Genomic DNA, 23,511 nt, shown 5'->3' with positions numbered 1-23,511 from the left:
ATCATCAGCCAATAGCAGTAATATGCTCACTGGCTTCAGAGAATAGGCGCCGGCACATCCAAAGCGAGTGAGGAGCGAGAGCGCTTGAGAAAGTGGCAACTTCGCGCTACGCTTGCAAACTCTACGTGCCGCGCACGATTACAAAATTTGGCGGAACTGTTCACAGCAGTGTCTGCTGTTCGTAAAGGGGTATTCAGACGGGGGAGGAATGCTCGGGGGAGACGGGGGGGTTGCGTATCACGTGACCGCGACGTCACGGATTAGCGAGTGGGCGTGACCCCCCCGCGCCTCCTCGGAGGAGACGGGGACGTTTTCCCCGAAAGGACAAACGATCCCCATGCGGTGGGGGATGTGGCGGAATTTCGGGCTCTTGTTTGGCCACATTGTTGCACTTGCTCCTGCAGAGAGCGGCAGTGGGTGTCCAGTCTGCAGCTGGATGGTCGTCTGCAGCTCGTCAAACGGGTGGTGCAAGCCACCAGAGTAGTCTAGTAACACTGGTCTCCCCCTCCGTTTGCCTCGTCCGTGTGAGTGGGGGGCATTTGTGGAGACTTCTCCTCGCGAGCTGACGTCACTAGGCTCCGCCTTTACCCCCCGAGCATTTCTCCCCCGTCTGAATACCCCTTAAAATGTGTTGTTTCGCCAAGCCCAAGGAGTGGTTCATGACCATTTTGAAGTCTGATTGGTATGTTAAACTGCATACCAATTAATCTAATCTATGAAGAGTGAGTAAGCGCGACTAGACAGGGACGTAGAAAGAAAACAGACAAGGACACAGCGCTGTGTCCTTGTCTGTTCTCTTTCTACGTCCCTGTCTAGTCGCGCTTACTCACTCTTCATAGATGCAAACCAACTAGCCCGCCAACATGTTTCAGCCAATCTAATCTAGAATCAGTAGAACCTCGGTGATACGATCACGGCTCGTACGAATTTCGGGGTGATACGAATTTTTCTGTGGTCCCGGCCAAGACTCATTAGCCTGCAATGTAATGAAGTATGGTTGTTACGAAACGATTTTCACCCGGTGACGTTTGACACGAACGCACGCTACCACGCAGGTACGAACAGGTGCTGCCCGTGCCGTCGCGGAAGACAAGGCAATCAAGCGCGGTCATACGCGCAGCGCCGCCAGTTTGTCAGAACAGGCCATCAGCGGCGCGTCGTAACCTCCGAGAAATCCGAGACTGTGCGCGCGAATCTTGGAGGCCTCAGTGAGCTTTGATGTACCTTCGCTTTTAGGTTACAGATTACGTTAACGTAGCGCGCGCACTCTCTCCCTTTTTTTCTAACGCGCTGACGCGTGCTGCTGTGCTCGAGGCAGCGTCATTGTACATTGTTTACACGTGCCTGCCACGTCGATGCAAGCCATGTCTTCGCGAAGGAGCTAGGTCTAGCAACGTCAACATGCACAACTGTTGGGGAATCGCACACCTGCAAACTCTCCGATTTGCACAGGAGATTCCCGAATTTTGAGCAAACCTCTCGATTGTGCGAGAGCGGCCGTAAATCTCCCGAAAAACACCCAAAACACCGCCGCGATAAGAAAGTAACAACAACAAAGGACAGCGGTCCTAAAATTTTCTGGCGTTCAATCGCTTGCAAAGCGCTCCATAAGTCACTTTCGCCATAGTACTCTGGTGTCATGCGAAAAAGCGTACTAAGATTTGGAAGAGGCTACTGGCTGTCACGGGTCACAGCACACCTGCTAAATAATTACACACGCGCCGCATATTCACGGGTACAAGTATGATCTTTGACGTCACAAAACATTACTGGCAATCATTCAGAACTGTTCAAGACGTTGCTGCACCCCTCAGAAACAATAAATGAAAACATACGCCAGCTTTCTGCTGTCGCATATTAATCTTCCATGTTTTCTGGTGATACGAATTTCGGATGATACGAATATTTTTGGTGAACCCGCGAGATTCGTATCACCGAGGTTTTACTGTAATCATGCCAACGTGTCGCGACTTTTCTTTAGTGTCCATCCGTAGAATTGGGCTGTCACGTGTGCTTGAATTAGTGAATTCTGAGTAATAGTAAGTTTCAGAAATGATGTCCTTTTTTTTCTAACGCAGAAAGTTTAGAGTGTAAAAATGAGGGGAGGGGGAAGCAGGGGGTTCCAGCATTGTTTCCAAGCTCTAGTGGTGTCTTTCCCAAAGGTGTGCGTCAGGGATTTCTTACCGCTTAAATATTTTACCGCTAGGCGGAGTGCGTCACGCGCGGCGTTTTTGGGTGTCTGGCCTTCAGCCCGTTGCGCCACCTACAAATGAGTTGCGCAGGTTGCAACTCGTTGAAATGAAATGTCCGATCGATGCCTTCGATGTGAGCACGCGGAGCGGGATAATCGTCCTGCCGCATCTCGCATCTCGGAGGCCGTGCGAACGGCGTGCAGGGATCGAAAGCATCGCGAGTCCGTGCTGCCATCTTTCGCGGCAACGCTGCAACTCCCTAGTCCGGGCGCAAATGCGCGGGCGCCAGGCTCAAACCGGGAGTCGTTTGAGCTGCCTATTGGTCAATGATAATAATTGCTGGGGGTTTTACGTAGCGTAACCAGGATATGATTATGAGGCATGCCGTAGTGGGGGACTACGGATTAATTTCGACCACCTGGGGTCCTTTGTGCACTTAAATCTACGCAGGGTGTGTCCAGATTAGATCGAACACGAGGTCCCGGTCACCATTCCCTATTGTGATGAAATTTACTGTAGGTCTAGGCATTACACCCAGAACAGTGGTTTCGCAGTTAGTTTTGCGGAAAAAATTTTTGTTCGCCTGAAAAAAAATATACAACATTTGGCCGCAAAAAACGCTTTTCCGCTAATTTCGTGATTTCTGAATTTTGAGCGCACCTAGAGAAAAAACGGTGCACTTCTTCGTCACAATATTTATTCCCCTTAAAGAACAAGTCAAATACAATCTTATGAGTCTATTACTTCTCTTGCTTGTCGAGGCACCTTTGAAGAAAAAAATCACAAACTTGGCAAATCGCACAAAATACCTCTATTTCAGGAATTTATTGCTGCAAGCAAGTTAAAGTGACGATAATGAAAATCGGTACATATTAACTTTGATACTTTCGCTCTCTCTTAAAATAATTTGCGTGGCTTTATCGCGCTCCGTTTTACTCGATAATTGGCCTGAAACGTAAGTGATTTACCAAAAACGCCGAACTTTGAAAATGATTTTCTCAAAAAGGCCATTTTTAATTTTTTTTTAAATCCCTCTGATCGAAGTCAAGGACGTCATCTACTATTGTGCAGAAAAAAACGTTGCATTATTTTGGTTGCTAACAAGTTATAGTGCGTCAAATGTGACCATGCCAGCCTAGCGGCCGCGTCGTTCGTTATGGGCTGAAACTCGGATATAAGATGCTAAAAATACTTGTACGTGACATAATCACAAATCAGCAGCTCCACACCAACAAATGCGCAGTCCGGTGTCATGGTTAAGCAAGCTTTGGCTTGGGATCAGCCGCTTGACAAACCCGCAGCAGCGGCCGCTCGATGCTGCGGGCACTCACATTACATGAGTACCGCTTCGACTGTGGATGAGCTCCGCTTGCGCGCCGAACTACGCTCAGAGGACAAACGAGAGAAGGAATGCATCACTGTGAAAGTTAAAGGCCGTTAAGTGCCAACAAATGTCATAATATGCAACGAAAACTCTGCCGGCAATTTCCCAGTGAGCGCCTTCAATACAGCACGGATGTATTTTTTTTTCCCTGCTGTTATGCCCGAAGCCGCACAATATCGTGATAAACGCTCGACTTGCGTTGAATATTCTATCTGCGGACGCCCGAAAATACAGTATTGTAAAAGCGGTTCTTTAATGAAGTAATGGACTTGGACACACTTCTTTTCACAGCTGGCTCACACAAGTGTTCTGGCACGAGATGAACAACTGCAGTTTGAGTTGCTCGACCATCGGAAGCACGTATGACAGCTTTCTTTAGATGTCAGTGGCTTTCTTTTGTGTCATATGTTGCTCATAGAATGAACCTAATTATATTTAGGCCATCCGAAGAGAGAAAGCAACACATGAGCGCACTACTGGAGGCGCTCACTGGGAAATCGCCGGCAGAGTTTTCGTTACATATTATGAATTTTGTTGGCACTTAACGGCCTTTAACTTTCACAGTGATGCATTCCTTCTCTCGTTTGTCCTCTGAGCGGAGCTCATCCGCTGTCGAAGCGGTACTCATGTAATGTGAGTGCCCGCAGCATCGAGCGGCCGCTGCTGCGGGTTTGTCAAGCGGCTGATACCAAGACAAAGCTTGCTTAACCATGACACCGGGCGGCGCATTTGTTGGTATGGAGCAGCTGATTTGTGATTATGTCACGTACAAGTATTTTTAGCAACTTATATCCGAGTTTCAGCCCATAAGGAACGACGCGGCCGCTAGGCTGGCATGGTCACATTTGACGCACTATAACTTGTTAGCAAACAAAATAATGCAACGTTTTTTTCTGCACAATTGTAGATGACGTCCTTGACTTCAATCAGAGGGATGTTAAAAAAAATTAAAAATGGCCTTTTTGAGAAAATCATTTTCAAAGTTCGGCGTTTTTGGTAAATTACTTACGTTTCAGCCCAATTATCGAGTAAAACGAAGCGCGATAAAACCACGCAAATTATTTTAAAAGAAAGCGAAAGTATCAAAGTTAATATGTACCGATTTTCATTATCCTCACTTTGACTTGCTGCAGCAATAAATTCCTGAAAATAGAGGTATTTTGTGCGATTTGCCAAGTTTGTGATTTTTTTCTTCAAAAGTGCTTCGACAAGCAAGGGAAATAATAGACTCATAAGATGGTATTTCACTTGTTCTTTAAGGGGAATAAATATTGTGACGAAGAAGTGCATCGTTTTTTTCCTAGGTGCGCTCAAAATTCAGAAATCGCGAAATTGGCCGAAAAGCGTTTTTTGCGGCCAAAATTTATATATTTTTTTCAGGCGAACAAATTTTTTTTTCGCAAAACTAACTGCGAAACCATTGTTCTGGGTGTAATGCCTAGACCTACAGTAAATTTCATCACAATCGGGAATGGTGACCGGGACCTCGCGTTCGATCTTATCTGGACACACCCAGCAGCAGCTGCCTATATATGGTGCACCGTGTTCCTAGAATTTTTTCCAATACTCACTAGCTGCGCGTCAACTTACTCCGCACCGTCCCACCTCTCTGTCGTCGGGGGTTTAACCATTTAGACGGGCTCTTTACCAGTCATAACTTTATTTTTAGGCATTAATTTTCTGCCTCTTCTATTGTAACTGTGCCCAGTGAATTTCACGATGATGGTAAGCTGTAACTTATGCATGGTCACACCAGTTAAACAGCGGATACAAATGCTAAGAAACTATTTTCCGTCTACTTCGTTGTACTGTCCTCTGTTGTTCTTACTTGCGAGAATGAATGAATGAATGTGACCATTACTGAAAGTAAAGGACGACTCTTGGTCGCTGTTGGGGATGAGGCGGGAAAGGGGCAAGGGTATTAAAGGGTGATGATCAACTTCATGTCACGCCTTCACACGAGCACTTCATTCTCGCAATCGACTGACTCGATTGCGAGAATTAAGCAGTCATGGGCACGTTACCAGTAAAAAGTAACAGTGTTACAGTTACAGTTACCTAAGCCAAAAAAGTAACTCTGTTACAGTTACAGTTACAATGTTTCCGAAAGTAACTTGTTACAGTTACAGTTACTGTGCAAAAGTAACGTCGTTACTTTTCCGTTACTGTATAAAATAATAGATCACAAATCAAATTATAGAATTTATTTAATAAGGGTTGCACGTCGTAAAACCCTAGACGAAGAAAACATAAAAGGGGGTCCAACACCAGCAATCACTTTGAACGCCTCTTACTTGAAGTGGAAAACGTGGTTGATGACTGGAACGACGGCGGTATTTCCTAAGATGTTTATTAACTATACCCAGAAGCGCATGCGAAGAGCAGCGGGGAGTGCATCACGAGTGGTTACGACGTCCATTGTGTCTGCTCTATGCGTTTAAGGTGTGTCAGACTCTATTCGGAGAGCTTCGGGTCCGCTGGGCATACAAACCGTTTTTAAGTCCCGTTATTATACCTTGGAACATGACAACGCGTGTTCACGAAATCCTAAGACTGCACACCTGCGGATGATCATGGCGGTATCTAAAAGTGCGATGCGGGGATCGGCGAAACGGGCAGGAAATGATCAACGAGGCCTAAAGAACTCAAGCAGAATGTCGCTAAAGCAACCCATGCAACGCGTTCTAAGACCGAGCTTGTTGAGCACTGCTGGATGACAGGTCATAGCTTTGACCTAAACAATGCGACGACGCCGGTTTGTGAACGAAGGTGGGGGGAAAGCAACTCCTGGAATCGTGGTTCATTCGCCGCGGCTTGCAAAAACAGCCGCGGCCCCCCACTGGACATTTACAAGGACATGTGTGACTAGTGGATTGGTTGACCTCGGCTCATTTTTTTTTTTCTTTTTTTAGGATGCCATCTGCATTGGGGGTTAAACGTCTGTCATTTTGTTAATAATTGTTGCATTAAGTCGGAGTAACATTTTACAACCAGTTACAAAGAAGTTTTACAATATCGCTTCGCTAGTTCACGGAATTTCTGGCCTTCGCCGTTTCGCGTTCTGCTGTTTTCTAGCCACCTGTCAAACACGATTAAGCTCGGAGCCTCAGACGAGGGAGACTATAAACATGGCATCCTAATGCTCCTCCACCTGTACACCAAGAACATAGCTAGATGCTCAGAGAGAGAGAGAAATAGATGAAAAGGAAGAGGCAGGGAGGTTAACCTGGTGCGAGCGACCGGTTTGCTACCCTGCACAGGGGTGGGGATATAGGGGTCGGAAAGAGGACAGAGAGAGAGGGAGATAAAATAAAAACAAAACAAAACATGCAGCTAGATGCTCAAGTGACGAAAAGGATATATATGCTGAAAAAAAAAAAACGGACGCGAACTTAGCAGGCTGTTCAGTTGAACCACGATTGATTTACATGTTGCGTTAATGATAGACCTCCAACCTCGGTCTTCTGCAGGGAAGATAATACGCTTAGTCACCTCCTCTCCTAAACTGCGAGGGAAGCCCTATTCTGGAAAGTTGATGGGTGGAGAGGATATATGGTAAAGAAGAAAGTTCGAAAAAGTGTTGCTGTTGGATAATTTTTCATAAAGACAGAAGTAACTGTAACGGTATTTTCCGTTACAGTTACTGCAAAAAAATAACAGTGTTACAGTTACAAGTTCCTCTAACTTAAAAGTAACTAGTTACAGTTACAAGTTACTGAAAAAAAGTAACTAGTTACCGGTAACGCGTTACTAGTAACTAGTTACTGCCCAAGACTGGAATTAAGTACTGTGAGGAGAGGCGCGCTCGCCTTTCCGTTTCTGCCGAAGGCATTGAGAGAGACGAAGGATGGGAGGTGCGCGCGTGCGATTTCTTTCCTGTGGTAAATGTGGGATCGCCCAACTTTGCAGCACAGAGTGGCTGGCACGAACATTCAATAACGAAAATCAGGATGATTTTAATAAACTTCTTAAAACGTTCTCTAGAGTGCTTCACGTTCGGAACAAGTTCGGACATTGGGCTTCAAGTTCAGACATTGGGGGCGGCACCTTCGTAGACCATTGGTGTGAGATCTCGATCAAAATACAGACAGATTTTTTTTTATCGAAACAACTAAGCTAGGTATGTACGTACAACCGTTCTCGCTAAAGCAATGGCTTGTTCGCACTTGGCATGTCTTAGTGTTTCTTTTTTTTTTTTTCATTTTGTTTTGCGTGTATAATAAGCATTTACGAAACATACTGATTGTTGCGCCTAGCAGAACGTCTAGAATTAATTACCTGTAAACTAAAACATTACGCTCTTGGAGGTTGTTAGTCATAGAAACTGCGTGGCTCAAGTTACACCCTGTATTGCCGTTATAACGAGAAAGACCATTGCGGTTCCGTTTCTTCATTTCCTTCCCTTTCAGCTTGGCATGAAAGGAGGCGGCGTATGTTTCCACTTACTGAGAACGAGGTGCAAATGTGCCATTAAAATGCATCTACCACGAAATGCTTTATTTGGGTGAAAATGTAACGCGAACGAGCGACGGGCGGTAGCCAACACCTGAGTGCAACACTGTTGCTTGTACGGACAGAGCGGAGTATATCACATGCTGCAGACTCTATATTCAACGCATTCGTTAACATATAAGCCCAAACCCATTGAACAGCGCCGTCATCTGCAATCTAGGCCACCACCGCTTTCACTTCCTCGGTAAGCACAAGTAGGTCTATATCGCCACGTTTTATGGGATATTTTCAGCTCGCACTGTCCAGTGACATTCCTTATTCAACGATCTTTCATCGCTTCAAGCCTCCATCTTCGCCTTGAACTTCTGTGTTGCATGGCGCCTGTGTTCTTCGTTGTTCTTGCAAAATTTGACGCTTAGTTCAAGCAGAGCTAATGATGACGCTATCATGACTTATCTTGTTCACGAATACGATGATTTCGCCAATGTATGTCTTGATAAACAGTCAAATATTGATAGGATCTGGTCGCACTTCAAAGAAATCATCCATTATTGCATCAGCAATTTCGTTCCCACGGTCAAGAAAAGTACGAACAAACAAAATTCCTGGATAACGCGAGAGATAATTCATGTAAAACGAAAGATTAAGAGACTTAGAAAGCACAGTAAAAATCGTATTATCCGTAACTACCGATCTCGCCTCGATTCTTTAAACATTCAGCTTAAGAATGCAACAAGATGTGCAAAACAACAGTTTTGCAGTACTACCTTGCATACCTTTATTAAAACCTCGCCAAGCAAATTTTGGCGGTACCTGAAGACGAAGCAAAAATCAAGTGCCCCAATGGTAGCCGCAGACGGAAAGCTAAAGTAGACTCTTTTAATAAATACTTTGAGTCCGTTTTCACTTTTGACAGTAACGAAAACAACCATGGTAGCCAGACTTTCATGCCATCATTTGAACACGAAAAACTGACCAGTAGTCCTATCATTTCTGAGGAGGGAGTGCTATCTTTGCTTCTGAACATTGACGGAAAGAAAAGCAGTGGTCCGGACAACATTCCTAATGATTTTTTGAAACGTTACGCTGTACCCTGTAGCAAATATCTTTGTCTCATATATCAGAAATCAATTGAAGAATGTCGAATTCCCTCAGATTGGAAAATTGCTAAGATAATTCCCGTTCACAAGTCAGGTGATAAACAATGCCCAAACAACTACCGGCCTATCTCTCTAACATGTACAAGCGGTACAATTCTAGAGCATATTATCTTGAAATTTCTAACTCAGTATGTCGAAGGCAACAATCTACTCCACCCTTGCCAGCACGGCTTTAGAAACGGACTATCCACTGTTACGCAGCTTGTCGAATTTGTACACGATCTTGCACAGGGTATCAACAATCAGTCCCAAATTGACATAATTTCTCTTGATTTCTCTAAAGCGTTCGACCGTGTATCACACCGGAAACTGGTCTGCAAACTTGAGCATCTAATTGGTAATGGACCTGTCACGAAATGGATCGCCCATTTTTTAGCTGACCGCTGCCAATATGTACAACTTGACGGACACACCTCTGATGTTATTCCCGTATTATCCGGGGTTCCCCGGGGTTCCGTACTGACCCCACTTCTATTTTTACTCTTTATTAATGATATAGCCAACCAGTGTGAAGTCAAAATGAGATTATTTGCAGATGACTGCGTGCTCTACCACGAAGTCAAACAGATTTCTGATCAAATTAAACTTAACGGTGCCTTAAACAGTGTATTCCAGTGGTGTCATGATTGGAACATGACCATTAACAAAGAAAAAACTGTTTCCATGTCAGTTACTAAGAAAAAAATCCCGCTCAAATTCACTTATGGTTCCGACAGCACTGCACTGCGTCCTGTTAACGAATACCGTTATCTGGGTATTTACATCACATCCGATTTGAACTGGACAACGCACGTCCAGCAAGTAGCAAAAAAAGCCATGAACAAGCTCTTCTTTCTTAAACGTGCCTTGAAAGACTCAGCCCCCGAGATAAAACTTCTGTCTTATCTTCCCCTTATACGTCCGATATTGGAATATGCGAACATTGTCTGGTCCCCGTACACGTCTACCTGCATATCAACACTGGAAAGGGTGCAGCGCAAAGCAGCACGATTTACCTACAACCGGCACCGGCGCACAGATTCACCTACTGAATTATTGCGACGCGCAGGGCTCGCTACTTTATCCAGTAGATCGAAACTCCACCGTTTGAAGTTTATCTACTTACTTTCGCACAACTCATTTAGGATTAAAGCATCAGACCACATCAATATAAGTCAGTCTAGAATCACTCGAAACAAACACCCACTCACTCTTGAAGAATTCCTTTGCAACAACAACACTTTCTTTTATTCCTTTTTTCCGTTATCCGTGCGTGAGTGGAATGCGCTAGGCGCATCAACGGTGTTGCAAACGACAGTACAAAAATTTCTAGAACTCGCCGAGCTGTCCATTGCAACACCGATCTAGATGCTTGACATTGCCAGATTGATTCACAAATAGTTTCCTGCTTGTTTGTTGCTTTATCCTATGCCTGTAACATAAGATTAATCCTACGATGCTGTAACCTCAGTGAATATATTGTAACCTATGTATATTTCTGTATTTAGCATGTATGCCATCAGCGACTTATCTGTCAAGACATGTATGTATGAATTGTACAGACTCAAGCGATTCCGTCTTCACCTACATTTTCACTGTAACACTTTTGTGTGTTTGCTGTTTTTCTCTAAATGTACCCACTCCTGTAAAAACCCCATTTGGGGTTGACAGTATACTGAAATAAATAAATAAAATAAAATAAAATATGACTAAATTAACTGGCTCGGAGTTCTTCTGGACATTGACATTTTATAAACGCCATGCAAAGCAACTGAATATATAAAAACCTTAGTAAGGCATACTTTCACGTTCGTAAATGAAAGCGATAGAAACAACCAGGCCAGTGACCTCAATCGTTTTCCTGTGATGATGATGAAGAGATGGTGGTAATGAAAAATCTTGAAAGAAAAAAAAAATTCTACAAAAGATCTTCCGGGCCACGCTGTTTCGTGTGTCAATCGCTTTTTCGCGAGCATATTGCAGCCTTTTTCTCATATGGCAGCCTTCTTTTCCATGCAGGAACTGGCCACCGGCACAGTGAGCCCGCGGCACTGCGTGCGCAACAGCCCGACGGGTTCCGGCGGCGGGCCGGGCCTGGTGGCGCAGGCGCCGGCGCACGGCCCCGCCCACGGGCCAGGACACGGGCCTCCCGGGCCGGGGGGACCTCCACACGGACCCCCACACGGGCCCCCGCACGGGCCGGCGCACAGCCCCGCGCATGGGCCCCCTCCGCCGCCGCCCCCACACGGACCCCCTCCTCCTCCGCCGCACGGGCCCCCTCCGCCACACGGGGGGCCGGGCGGCATGGAACCCGACGGCAGCTGGAAGGGGCCTGCGCCCCCGCCCCACCACCACCCGGCGCTCATGGGCCACGGGCCCGGGGCCATGCACCACGGGCCGCCCCCGCACCATGGTCCCCCTCCGCCACATCCGGGAGGGCCCCCGCACCCCATGGCGGGACCTCCGCCGCACACCATGCCCGATGGACGACCCCTCGACCCCGGGTGAGCCTTCTGCAATATCGCACGCTTCGCTATAGGCAATTTAGTGTTCGCTGATTGCAAAAGGCAGGACGCCACCTGCTCCTATGTCATTGCCAAACTTCTGAGTACTCTTGAATGTATGATTGTGCGCAAGAAGCGTCGCGCTTGTCCTGCCAACAGTCGAAAATAGTGCGAGAACAACGGGACGTGCCACGCCTGGAAAGGTATTCTCCGAAAAAATGCTGTCTTTCTGAATTGAACACTAACAAGTGCAACGGAGTGCGCGTGCTGTCGGCACTTCTTTAGCTGGCGCATGGCGAAAGGGAATAGGTTAACCAAGGTTGGCTGCCCTTCACGGGAGAGTGTGAAAGTGGGAATAATATAGAATAGATCAAAGGGGGAAAGTATAGTGCTAATAAAGAGGCAGTGCAGTTTGTTCTGAGGAGGCATACAGCTACCTGCGAGTATATCACCATCGTGCTGTCGTGGCAAATGGGCAAGAAGCTACGTCAGCGGGCGTCATGAAACGCCTCAAGTTCACTGACTCCCGCTATGATTCCGTTGCGCGCTAGTGTTGCTACTGTGTAATTTTAGCACACTATAGAGCGCGGCTCCGGCACGTGGCGGCACCCCGTGGCAAGAAGCGCATCTGATCCAAACGCCGCTCTTTATTTATGTCAGCTATCAGGTAATGGCAGCATTCTGCTCCAACGGCGAGATAGAGCGGCAGCTCCGAAGAGAGGACAAATCTCTGTATGAAAAGAGGGCGCTTGAGAAACTTCGCGCTCCGCTTGTAAACTCTACGTGCCGCGTACGACTACAAAATTTGGCTGAGCTGTTCATAGCACTGTTTGCTGTTCGTAAAATGTGTTTTTTCACCAAGTACGGGGTGTGGTTTAATGGCCCATTAAGCTGTATTCACACGGCGGACCAAATCGCGATCCGAGCCCGCGGATTACGTATCACGTGACCATACGTCACCACTTTCCGCAGAGCTTCTCCGGTCTGCGCGAAGCGATTCACGAAACGGCAGAGGCCCACATTACAGTTGGGATCTTTGGTGAGAAATGCCGAAATCCTCCCTATGTGAATTTTCCCCTGTCGGGTGAATGGTGGCTGCGGAGCGATCCGAATCACGTCAAATGTGACGTGACTGATTCGCACGTGATCACGTCCGTCGTGTGAGTACGCTTTTAAAGGCAAAGCTGAAGCGTCCTTCAGTTTTTTTTTTCTTTTTAGCGGCTGGTAAAGTTTGCAATGAAATTGGTTGAACTGTTTCAGGTAGATAAACATAGGGAACGCCGGAACGTTAACCAGAAAAGGTCTAAATAGGTAAAGCAGTTTAAAGAGGTTAAGAAGAAAAAAACAGATGCCTAGAGCGAACGTCTGCTGTGACTACGGTTCAAGTATCGCTTGATGAGGCGGTGGACGGCATTCTTCGTGGTTGGGAAACCTGGTGATCTTGAACGCCACACCAGGTACCTCCTCTATTTCGCTGACCAAGGTGTAGATAAAGAAAGTCACGAGCCAGTGAATGTAATTGAAATCAGTGGCTGGTGTCGTGCGCAGGCCTCATTGTTCAGCTGACACCACAGAGGGCAGCGCTCCGATAACGCATATTGCGCACCTGTTTTGCTGCTTGATGGTGTAAACGTGTTATTGCTAATACAAGCTGTTCGTGAAATCCGCTGCCCATTGAGTTTTAAATACTATGGAGGGCTGCCTTCCACTCGCAAAAATTGGTTCAGCGACGGCTCCACAACATCGAATCCTTACGAAATATTTTAAGAAATGACTCCTTAATAATAAACGCGAGCGCTACTCGAAGTGCAGAAATATCTGCTGTTGTCAAACGTTTTTCGAGAGATTGTCTTAACCTTATTGATTTCAACGCACATCGCTGAGAACAGATTCAGTCTCGATAAGCAACTGCATGCGCTCCTCGACAGACCTTCCTTGCGACGTTCTTTTAACCGACTGTCTTTCGTTAAAACGGCGGGGAGAGAAAGTTTATCTTTAAGGCGATGGAGTGCTTCATAACTGCGTAAGACTTACTAAAATTGGTTTGAATGACATCCGTTGTTTACATATCCATCAGGAAAATAAAATAGATCATCCGTGGTATAATGCAATGACTCCGTTCTCTTAATTATATTTCTTATCACCACTCGGGATCCTGTTCATAACGCGGACGGAGCGCCGCTTGGACCACTGACGAAGGGCAAAGCGGAATCGTTACATCTTTTCGGCCCTGATAACACCCATAGCGATTTTTGTCCTGCGAAACTGCGGAGAGCGAGATACAGTTTAGTGATAAGAAGGGGCATATAAGTCGGCCTGAGGCACATTCCTCTAGCCACTTCTCTGCGTTCGGTGAAGGAGAAGAAAAAAGAAAGACAAGGGTATTATATGCGTAGCTTTCTCTGTTCCCTAAAGTTACCTCTGCCGCATCAAAGTAATGTTATGCGGTAAAGCGCGCACAATGTAATGGAGGAAAGTGGTGCTATGTGGCAAAGGCTATCAAATGTGGAAAGAATGTGTTGTCACGGGGTTTAGTAAGCGTTCCTTAAATATTCACGACCGTGAGGTGGTAGAGCGCCCACCACCAATGCGAGAGGTACTCGGTTCGATTCACAGTGGCGCCAGGCACCTGCCGGTTTTTCCAATGGGAAGAGACGTACCCCTTCCTGGCGCTCGATGGCGGGGATACTCATCTCTAGAAGTCAACGCTGTGTCGTTGCCAGCCCATACGACGCCCACGCGACATATTTCATGAGCCAAACTGTACTTGCATGAAACCAGTGACTATGAGCATTTTGTCGGCATTATACATATATTGAACGCAAAGCCTCTCCTGTAACATTTCAAACCGGCTGTTGATGAACGAGGATTCGAAGAGAACAGACTTTTGGGCTAGTTGGTTCGTTACGTTCATTGAAGCCATAGCGCTGATAAGACAGGGACCTACGCGAAACAACGCGAAACTAGCGCACGTCCTGTCCTCTTTCTGTGGTCCCTGTCTTATCAGCGCTATGGCTTCGAGGATTCGAAGCATTTGTGGTTCGGGTGCCGCGTCAATATCGTTGAATGCTAGGCTTACTGTTGCACTGAAGACTTCACGGTGTGGCCTATCCAAAATAATCTGGGCCCGCATGGTGTTCTCTTCTGTCAGAGGGAGGATGAGGGAGGCCGGTTGCGTTGATTCCGCTCTTCCTGGCGTCCGCCGCGCTGGTACAGTTATTACAGTGCTCGGCTGCTGATCCGAAAGTCGCGATTTCGATATCGGCCGCGGCGGTCGCATTTCGATGGAGGCGAATTGCTAGAGGCCCGTCTACCGTACGATGTCAGTGCGCGTTAAAGAACACCAGATGGCCGAAATTTCCGTTGCCCTCCACTACGGCGTGCCTCGTAATCGTATCGCGGTCTCGGTATGTAAGATCCCAGAAATTATTATCCCCTCTTCCCGGTGCATCCACGTTCGCCCTCGTGGTTAGTCTGTCGTGCGGACTGCTCCGCCGATGATTAATGCACCTCCCAGGTTTTTACGCAGCATTACCTTGCAGAGACCCGCGAATCAGTGCGATGGGAAGATCGATCTGTGAAAAAACGTAGTGGCCAGGAAGTGAATAATTAAAAGGACACCTAATGAATTATTGTGCTAACTCTGTTAAGCACGCGAAGAAATAAAGTCCTCTCCAGGACGTTGCTGCAAACACGCCATTCCATGGTTTCATACAAACATGCGTAAGGCGTTGCTTTTATATGTAAATAATATATAAAAGCAATACTGGCAGTTTTCAGCCAAATGTGAGGAAGCAAAAGTGATGGCATAGTCGAGGATTACGCTGTAGGTGTCTCAGAACTTTGTAGACGTCACACCTTAAACATACGCGAAACGAAACTACGCGAAACAAAACGCGGCGTCTGTCAGCCTCCATCGAAACAGTTAAGTAGGTGTAGCTTTACATTAGCTTTCTGTTCCGCTCAGACCAGTGTATGCACCACGGTGTGGTGCGCGCGTGCATTTGATTATGCCAGCAGCATAAAACAGAATGCCGCCCTGGCTACACTTTTGCAGACATTTTAACCTATCCACGCGCTAGCCACGCGTGTGCACCGATATCGGGACAGCTCGATGACGGCACCACTAACGGTGACGGTGCGAGCGCGCTTTAGCATATATATAATTGCTTTCGAAATAAAGTTTGCACCGTATTTCCGAGACACCCCTAGAAACGGTGCAACGTGGCAGATCGGTAAAGCTGGCTTCTCCGCAAATGACCTCTTACTGCGGAGAAGCCAGATATTGCGTGTGCGCTTTAGCTGGCTATTCAAGGTGCAATGTGATTAATAGTGCAGACCTAGTGCTGTGTCGTAACTGCCAGTTACCTGAAATTCGTTGCTGTCTGTACGCCGCCGATATATCACGCGCGGCCACGAGGGCAACATTTTGCACGCGAGCACCTCTGGCGGAGATATTCGGCTGCCGACGTCTTTCTTTCAGTGCGGTAAGCTAGAGAAGGTTCACCAATGGTGTCTGGCCACAGCAGGTCCCAGTGGGCCTTTTCCAAGCAAGCCGCAGCTGAGAGTCGTGCAACTTAGAATTCTCATATTTCGCAGTGTCATATATACGCGTTTAGAAAACGATGCATACGCACGCGAGAGAATGAAATTGATCTGTTAATCGGACGTCAGGAGGCTTGTTTTCTTTCTTCTTGTTTTTCTTTTCTGTCTCTTGTTTTTCACCTTTAGGAACGAGATGTCCTTATCTGTCGAGAAAGTCAATAATGGTGAGAAGTCGAAGAAATAGAAGAAAATTCATACGAACACTTCGTTTGTCGGTCCCATAGCTCTTTTTTTTTTCATAATTTTGATCGGTATAGTGGCGGTAAAGCTAGATATATTGCACCTTACGATTGTTCAATATAAATAGCGGTTCTTCGTGCATGATTTTACTTCAAGGAGGTAGAGGTGAACAGTACTGACTTCCATCTTTACGCAAACGCTTCAGTCGGGTTACAGGGGACGTAATGAATTCAAGTATGCGCTCCTGGCCTCCGTGACTGAAACTCACAGGGTGACTTACGCAATCGCCTAAGATAACTCGAAGGCGAAAGCTATATTTTTCTTCTCAGTCGATGCATTGATCCTGCCCCCCCCCCCCCCCCCCCCCCACCTCTGAAAGCTTTCTACACCTAACGTCGTTTTGCACTGCCTCCAAGATCGGAGGCATTGCAAGCTTTCTGCGCCTCACCTTGTTTTGCACTGCCTCCTTTAAAGCCCGCGAAATAAAAAAAAAAAAAGAAAATAGAAAACGCGTGACTCACGCATTCGCGCGCCGCGATCGTGCTGCTCGATCGTGCGCTCGCTACCAACTACTTGCACCGCCACGCGCGCCAACTGGCTGACGCGGGCCAAGAAACCACCGCAACTTATCGGCCTACCGCTGCAACGAAGCCGGCGAGTCGTGGCCGCAGCTGATTTCGTTCGCTCAAACCACGATTGAGAGCAGCACGATCGTGGGGCGCGAATGCGTTAGTCACGTGTTCCTTTTTTTTTTCTTGTATTTCGCGGGCTTTCTTTGCAGCTTGGAAAAAACGGTACACGTGAGGCTTTATTTATCGCAAATAATGCTATGGGGGTTTCTGAAGACGCTCTCGAACTTGGAAATCCCATTTCTTGCCTAAAGTAAATATTTAGCATTTTAGTTTAACTAATATATATATATATATATATATATATATATATATATATATATATATATATATATATATATATATATATATATATATATATATATATATATATATATATGGCAACTTCGCACTAATGGTGCCAAGCCTGAAGCAAGAGCGCAGCTGGGTGGCCTTCCTTGTTTCTTCTATCTTTTTGTATCTGTTGCTTTCTATTTCTTTTTTTATCTCTCCATTTCTATCTCTTTCTTGCTCTTTCTATAGCTTTCTCTCTCTTTCTAAAAAAAAGTGGGGGGGGAGCAGAGGTAGAAATATTAGTAGAAGTATTAAACGAAGCACCGCTGATAGAATCTGCCTAGAGCGATCGTTGCGCAGACGCTCACTCACTCTGCATGGCTCTAGCGCTCTGAGCGTTCTGTTACCTGCCGCGCCCTCTGTCGTAGTCGCGCCAAACGCTGAAGCAGCCGAGTGTGCGGAAAGCGTCGTGAGGTGGCGCCACACATCCACTTTCAACTGACGCTAGTGGGCTCGCCTGCCTCCTCCGCCTCCCTGCTGCCTCCTCTGCTCTTTGTATTCCCCCAGTTTCAGGCGTTTCAGTGCGCTGTGCACGTCTGCACGTTCAGATGCCGATAGGCCCATCGTAGCGAGTGGAGCGTACGCGACGCTGTGGCCCGATGACAACAAGCTAGCTTTTTGCACTTTGGCCGAAATAAACGAGAAACTTTCGCGCAGCGTCAAGCAATCATGTGTGCCTGTGAACTATATTACGGTTACGGACGCATCCAATTGAGTTTTGCCAGGGCGGGGTCAGCATCAGAGGGTGCCTGTTGGCGGCCGTCTGTGCTGCGAGCATTTTTGGGGCTGGCGTGGCGCTCGACATGGACACGAAAACTGGTCTGCTTATGCGTAGTAGCAGATCATGAAAACATTTAGAGTAGAACAAGGGTACCAGATGAGCTCCAGCTTGTGACCAGCATGCTTGTATATTCTGAATTTCGTCATACGGCCTGTTGCTTATTTATTTATTTATTTATTTATTTATTTATTTATTTATTTATTTATTTATAGTGGTTGACAGCGTAATAGTGCTATCAGGCCCCCTCGAGGGCGCAACACAGTGGCACAGGGGGGTGGTTTGCTCCCCCCCCCCCCCAAACTTTTTTGCGTTTTTGTATATACACGTATGCACACACATACAAACACGCGCATGAACATACGTTAATGGGAGTATGTTCCCCACCTCCCTCCTATTCATCTGAAACAAATTTCTGGCTTCGCCTTTGGCGCTGCATACTGCATCAGCTTTCGATGCGACCAGTTCAAAAAGCGCGCCATGTGCATGCATCGCGGCGCCGCGGCGAAAGAATTGCCTTTCTGGCGGGGCGGAGGGATCTGCTAGAAGGAACACAGATGAAAATGGCCTTTTAAAGTCAGTTCACCGGGCTGATGGCGTGCGTGAGGGGTCTGTGATATCAAGTGACCAGCACTTCCAGTTTCGATGGCGTAGCCAGCCGCTTGCTTCACGTCCGACGTCACACTACACCTGGCTCTCATTTTCGAACTGCATAGTCGCATTGAAAGGTGACACAGTTACTTCTGGGGCGCGTAGCGAATAGAGCCTACGTAGCTACCTATAAGCAAGCAAAACAACGGCAACGAAAAGCAAGATGCAGCAGGCTGAAGGCTCTGGGCGGCGCTATTGTTGTTGTTATTTCGCGGTTTTTGTCCAGTCATTTACCTTGCGCTCTGTTTGTTTAATTGCGTTGGTGGCTGCACATATGTATGTGGGATTGTGTATTCCCGTGTTTACTTCTTGCTCTTCTATGTCGCTGTCCGCACCTTTTGGTTGTAAACGGGATGTTCGGTTCTAGTTTACCTATTTGGGTGTTCCAATTTCTTATGTGCATGAAACGCGAGGTGTAGTTTTCCAAGGGACCGATCCCTGTTGTAAAGTTATTTTCTGCTCTGCCGGAAGAAGTGGCCCAGCATCATACCGCAGGGGCGTAGCCAGAATTTTTTTTCGGGGGGGGGGGGGGGTTCAACCATACTTTATGTATGTTCGTGCGTGCGTTTGTATGTGTGCGTGCCTATATACGCAAGCAAAACTGAAAAATTTCGGGGGGGGTTTGCCCCCCCCCCCCCCCCCCCCTTGGCTACGCCCCTGTCACACCGCATAACGACGTCTGACCAATGACAGCGCGGCGCGGTGTACCACAGCACGTTTCGCGTATTTGCAGAGCGCGCGTGCTCTACTGGAAGAGTTGCGTTCGCAGCGCAGGCGGACGCTCGAACCTGACTTATGACGTCGCGGATAGTTTCAGATCACACAGTCGCAGCACGTGAAACAGACTTACGAGCTCTAAGGTCAGTTGCCTGTATCACACGTAATAGCATGCCATCCACCACGTGGTCGCTGTCACGTGCGGTATGACTGTCGTGTCGCTCGTGCGTGGCAGCACACTCAAGCTAAAGCTGCAGACGACTTGGAGTCGCTACGATAGGCCTTTCGGTGTTGTACTTCGGCATATCTAGTAGGGGCGTAGCCGGGGAGGGGGGGGGGTTCAACCCCCCCCCCCAAAAAATTTTCAGTTTTGCTTGCGTATATATACACGCGCACATACAAACGCACGCACAAACATACATAAAGTATGGTTGACCCCCCCCCCCTCCCCGAACAAAATTTCTGGCTACGCCCCTGATTCCTAGGGAGTAAACGCATCCGTTAACCTGTGGACTTGCAGGCCCGTGGAAGATGATGTCGGTTGTAAACGGATCAATAGGTATGTCCTTTGGTGCAATATCTGGCGATTACTCTACGTTTCAGCACAGATTGTGAAACCTCTAGCGGTTTTTTTTTTTGTTTTTTTTTTGTTTTTTTTAAGCGCATCGGACAAGACAGGTGAACAAGTCGACGTGCACAGAACGGAAGCCTGTGGGCTATCCTGCGTCATATGGCGCGTTGACACGCTCACCACCGCGACACAACGCCCCGAAACGAATCTGCTAAGTTTTATCACAACTTGCTTGTTATCGTCTAGTACAGGGAGTGCTATATTCTGAACGTCGTCATATTCGACCATATTGCAGAATTTAGTCGTGGCGGCATTTTGAGCCAATCGGAGCCGTCCTCTCAGCTGTTTCGACAATATGGTTGTATTTGACGATGCCTGGCATCAATTTATTGGTATTTGAAGTTTTGGTACACATCAGTTACAGCGACAACTATAAACAGAAACAAAAAGTTACAGCTGAACGAGATGCAGCGGTAATGAGTGCGTGAAACACTCCGCGGCTGCGCCTGCGCGCTTAGGTATAGGTCATCGCTCATCCCACGAAGGATGAGTGACGACCGGTGTACAGGAAGTAGGTGCTCAACTCGCCGGCGTTTCATTGGCTGGTCCCTCAAGGAGCTTCCGGGCCATGCAGCGTCGCGAGAACCATATGCTGAGCCTCTGTGGCATCAAACTTTTCTCGTCCATTGTTGCCAGCATTGCGAAGGACAGGAAGTCAAGCGGTTGGGGGGGGGGGGGGGAAGGGTCCAACAGCCTCTCCTCCCCCCACCCGAAAATTTTCAGTTTGTATGTGCATATAGGCATGCCCACTTACAAATACATACACATAGAGAAGTGGGACCCTCTATCCCCCACTCCGCCGGAATAAAATCCTGGCTACGCCCCTGGCGAGTTGGTGTGGCTTCGTTTCTTCGCAATTGGAGACGCTATGAAGGGAGCATAGTTGCTTAACTATGGTGACATGATATTTGAGTTTGCGCTTGGGGTTTGCACACGCGATTAGCGTGGAAATGGGGAGGAAAAAACCAAGGCTTTTCAATGCTACGTAATAACCTGCAAGTTAAGCAATTGATCGGATGGATGGTTGGCTAGATAAAGTTTTACTTAATGAATATTTTGAGGGTGAAATGTCAAGGGTGGGTTCCCCATTCTTGAACTCGAGTGACCGCCGCTGCTCGCCCGGCTTGATCTCGGAGACCCCTTTGGGTCTCCAGGTCAATTCGGGCGAGGAAGGCCTCCCAAGGCTACCCCGGCACATAAGAGGTCATTGTGCCTCCATTAGTTTGCTCTGGAATTCCCATGTTACGTGCTGTATCGACGGTTTCTGCTTGCACCACAGGGTTTGGATATGCATTCGGATATATGTGATGGAACCTGCCCAAATGTGGGTATTATTCCGAAGTCGTCTAAGGCTGCGTGCTTCGTCTACTTTCAGCTATTTATTCGCTGAGGCATACGGCTGTCTTGTCTTATGTTTATTCTCTAGTAGAGGGGTTCTCAAACATTCTGGCCTTGGGGAACCCCAAAGGCGTTTGCAGTGTGCCGCGCAACCCCTAACTTTTCCTTTAGCTCGAAGACAATCGGTAGCGGGGGGGGGGGGGGGGGGGGGGATGTGACAGTTCTTTACGCACGCAACCAAAGTAATAATTCACCGCCCGCATTGGCCTATGAATTTAATACCGAAGGTCATCGTCGTTTATGTGCAACTCCTGATAATACGCAGACTGGCGATGAATCCGCAATGCCCCCCCCCCCCCCCCACACCACCACCACCACCATAAAGTCATAAATTAAGTGCTAATGGGGGTAAAACGAGAGCGGGTCGCATTCGTTCTGACCGCTGGCGGAACCCCTGGAACCCAGTTTGAGAAACCATGCTCTAGTATGTCGTGTGCGGTGCGTGGTTCATGTTTCTGATTTTCCTCGTTCTTCGCTCGGTTTGTCAAATCACGAGCTGAAGTGTGACCGTTCGGTTGCTCGTCCTTTTTATAGCCGTTTGAGCTATTCCGCGTGCGACACGACTACGCTAGAGTGCAATTTTGTGGCGCAGAAAGGAAGCCGCGCGTGACAAGTTCAATGTAGGTCTAGAGCAAGGCCTGCGAGCACGCGTCTGTAGGGCGAAGCACTGCTGTTGCTTCGCTGTCATTGATTGATCATATATATAAAAAAAAAATGACTTTGTCTTCTAATCTGTTTCGTCATTTACTTTCGCGCTCCTCACCCTGGCGGATCAAGGAAGCCCTGACCCCTGCCCACTTGTTCACCCATTTTCATATTTTGTGTTGATGAACAAAACGCCGTGATTCGAGCGTCTGTATACGGCGATTTGAGAGAACCGAAAATAACAGGTCCGCTGCATCGTGACGTATTCCAAGAAATTTGACGCATTGGTCCAGATGCAGAGCGCATGTGCGTCACTCTATGATCTCCTTCATTAATACCACTGGTAAGGCGCACGTATATACGTTTTAAATTTGGCGCTCTCCTCTAGTATCGGTTGCCCCGCAGCGGCGAGCAGCGCGTGTCCACCAAGCCAAAGACAAAGACGGCCAACAGCAAAGCGCGCAGGGCGGAAGACGGGCGCGTCTTTGCGCTTTGTCCCGCTTGTTCGCGGCCGCTGCTTGTGGCACGTTTTTCACTGTTGCCTTCGCGCGAGCGTCGCAGTTGTAGTCGCGTACTTTATCGGGCCTCATCCTCGGCGAGGCCTCCCCTCTCCTAGCGCTCTTCTTTGGCTCTGTTTTTCTGCCCGGGCGGCGGAGGAGCACGGGGTTGTTGGCGCCAAGCGGCAGAAAGCAAAAAACGATGAAAACGCACGCGCGCTGCAAGCGAACAAAAGTTTGCTCCTTGTTTCCAAAAGACCCTTCCGCCGGCCGTGCCGCCGCCGCGTTCCGTCCTCCTCCTCGCGCATTGGTGTGTTTGCTTTCTGCCGAAAGCTAGCCTAGCAGAGCTAGGAGCTAGCGCGAACCGGCGCGCGCACGCACGCACGCACGCACGGGCGCACACGCGCGCGCGCCCGCTCGGCTCACAGTCGCGGAGCGCTGCCCGACTGCGGAGCGGCGCTGCTCCGCAACTTGCAGCTATTTCGTCGCAGAATAACCAGCAGTGTAAAACAATCTAGAACGATGACAAGCACAGTCTCTTTTGTTTTCAAAACCTGGGGTGTTTAACGTCTCAGACCTTCGCAGAGGATAATGAGGGACTGCAGGTGATGGGAGCTGCATAACTGCTTTTTGCATTCCGCAGCCATCGGGAATGCGAACGAACGACCTCGCGCTTTCACAGCCCAACCCGTCTCATCGGCGCTGCTGAAGCTGTGTTACCCAACCGAGCATTCGCCGTCGGTAATCTCAGCGTATCTCGCTTTTACAGATAAAGC

General features: G+C 47.8%; 1 protein-coding gene across 1 annotated transcript in view; it reads left to right on the top strand.

The window, feature by feature from the left end:
• The window catches only part of LOC119382712 (LIM domain-binding protein 2), a 213,115-nt gene that overhangs the window by 159,784 nt on the left and 29,820 nt on the right, over positions 1-23,511 (top strand). The window contains exon 4 of the mRNA XM_037650549.2: positions 11,187-11,671. Coding sequence (XP_037506477.1) covers positions 11,187-11,671 — 485 coding nt within the window. The remainder of the gene's footprint in view (positions 1-11,186; positions 11,672-23,511) is intronic.

The sequence above is a fragment of the Rhipicephalus sanguineus genome, chromosome 1, assembly GCF_013339695.2.
Source record: "Rhipicephalus sanguineus isolate Rsan-2018 chromosome 1, BIME_Rsan_1.4, whole genome shotgun sequence".
NCBI classification, from domain to species: domain Eukaryota; kingdom Metazoa; phylum Arthropoda; class Arachnida; order Ixodida; family Ixodidae; genus Rhipicephalus; species Rhipicephalus sanguineus.
Note: the sequence above shows the minus strand (reverse complement) of the source record. Positions and strands in the feature narration are given on the sequence as shown.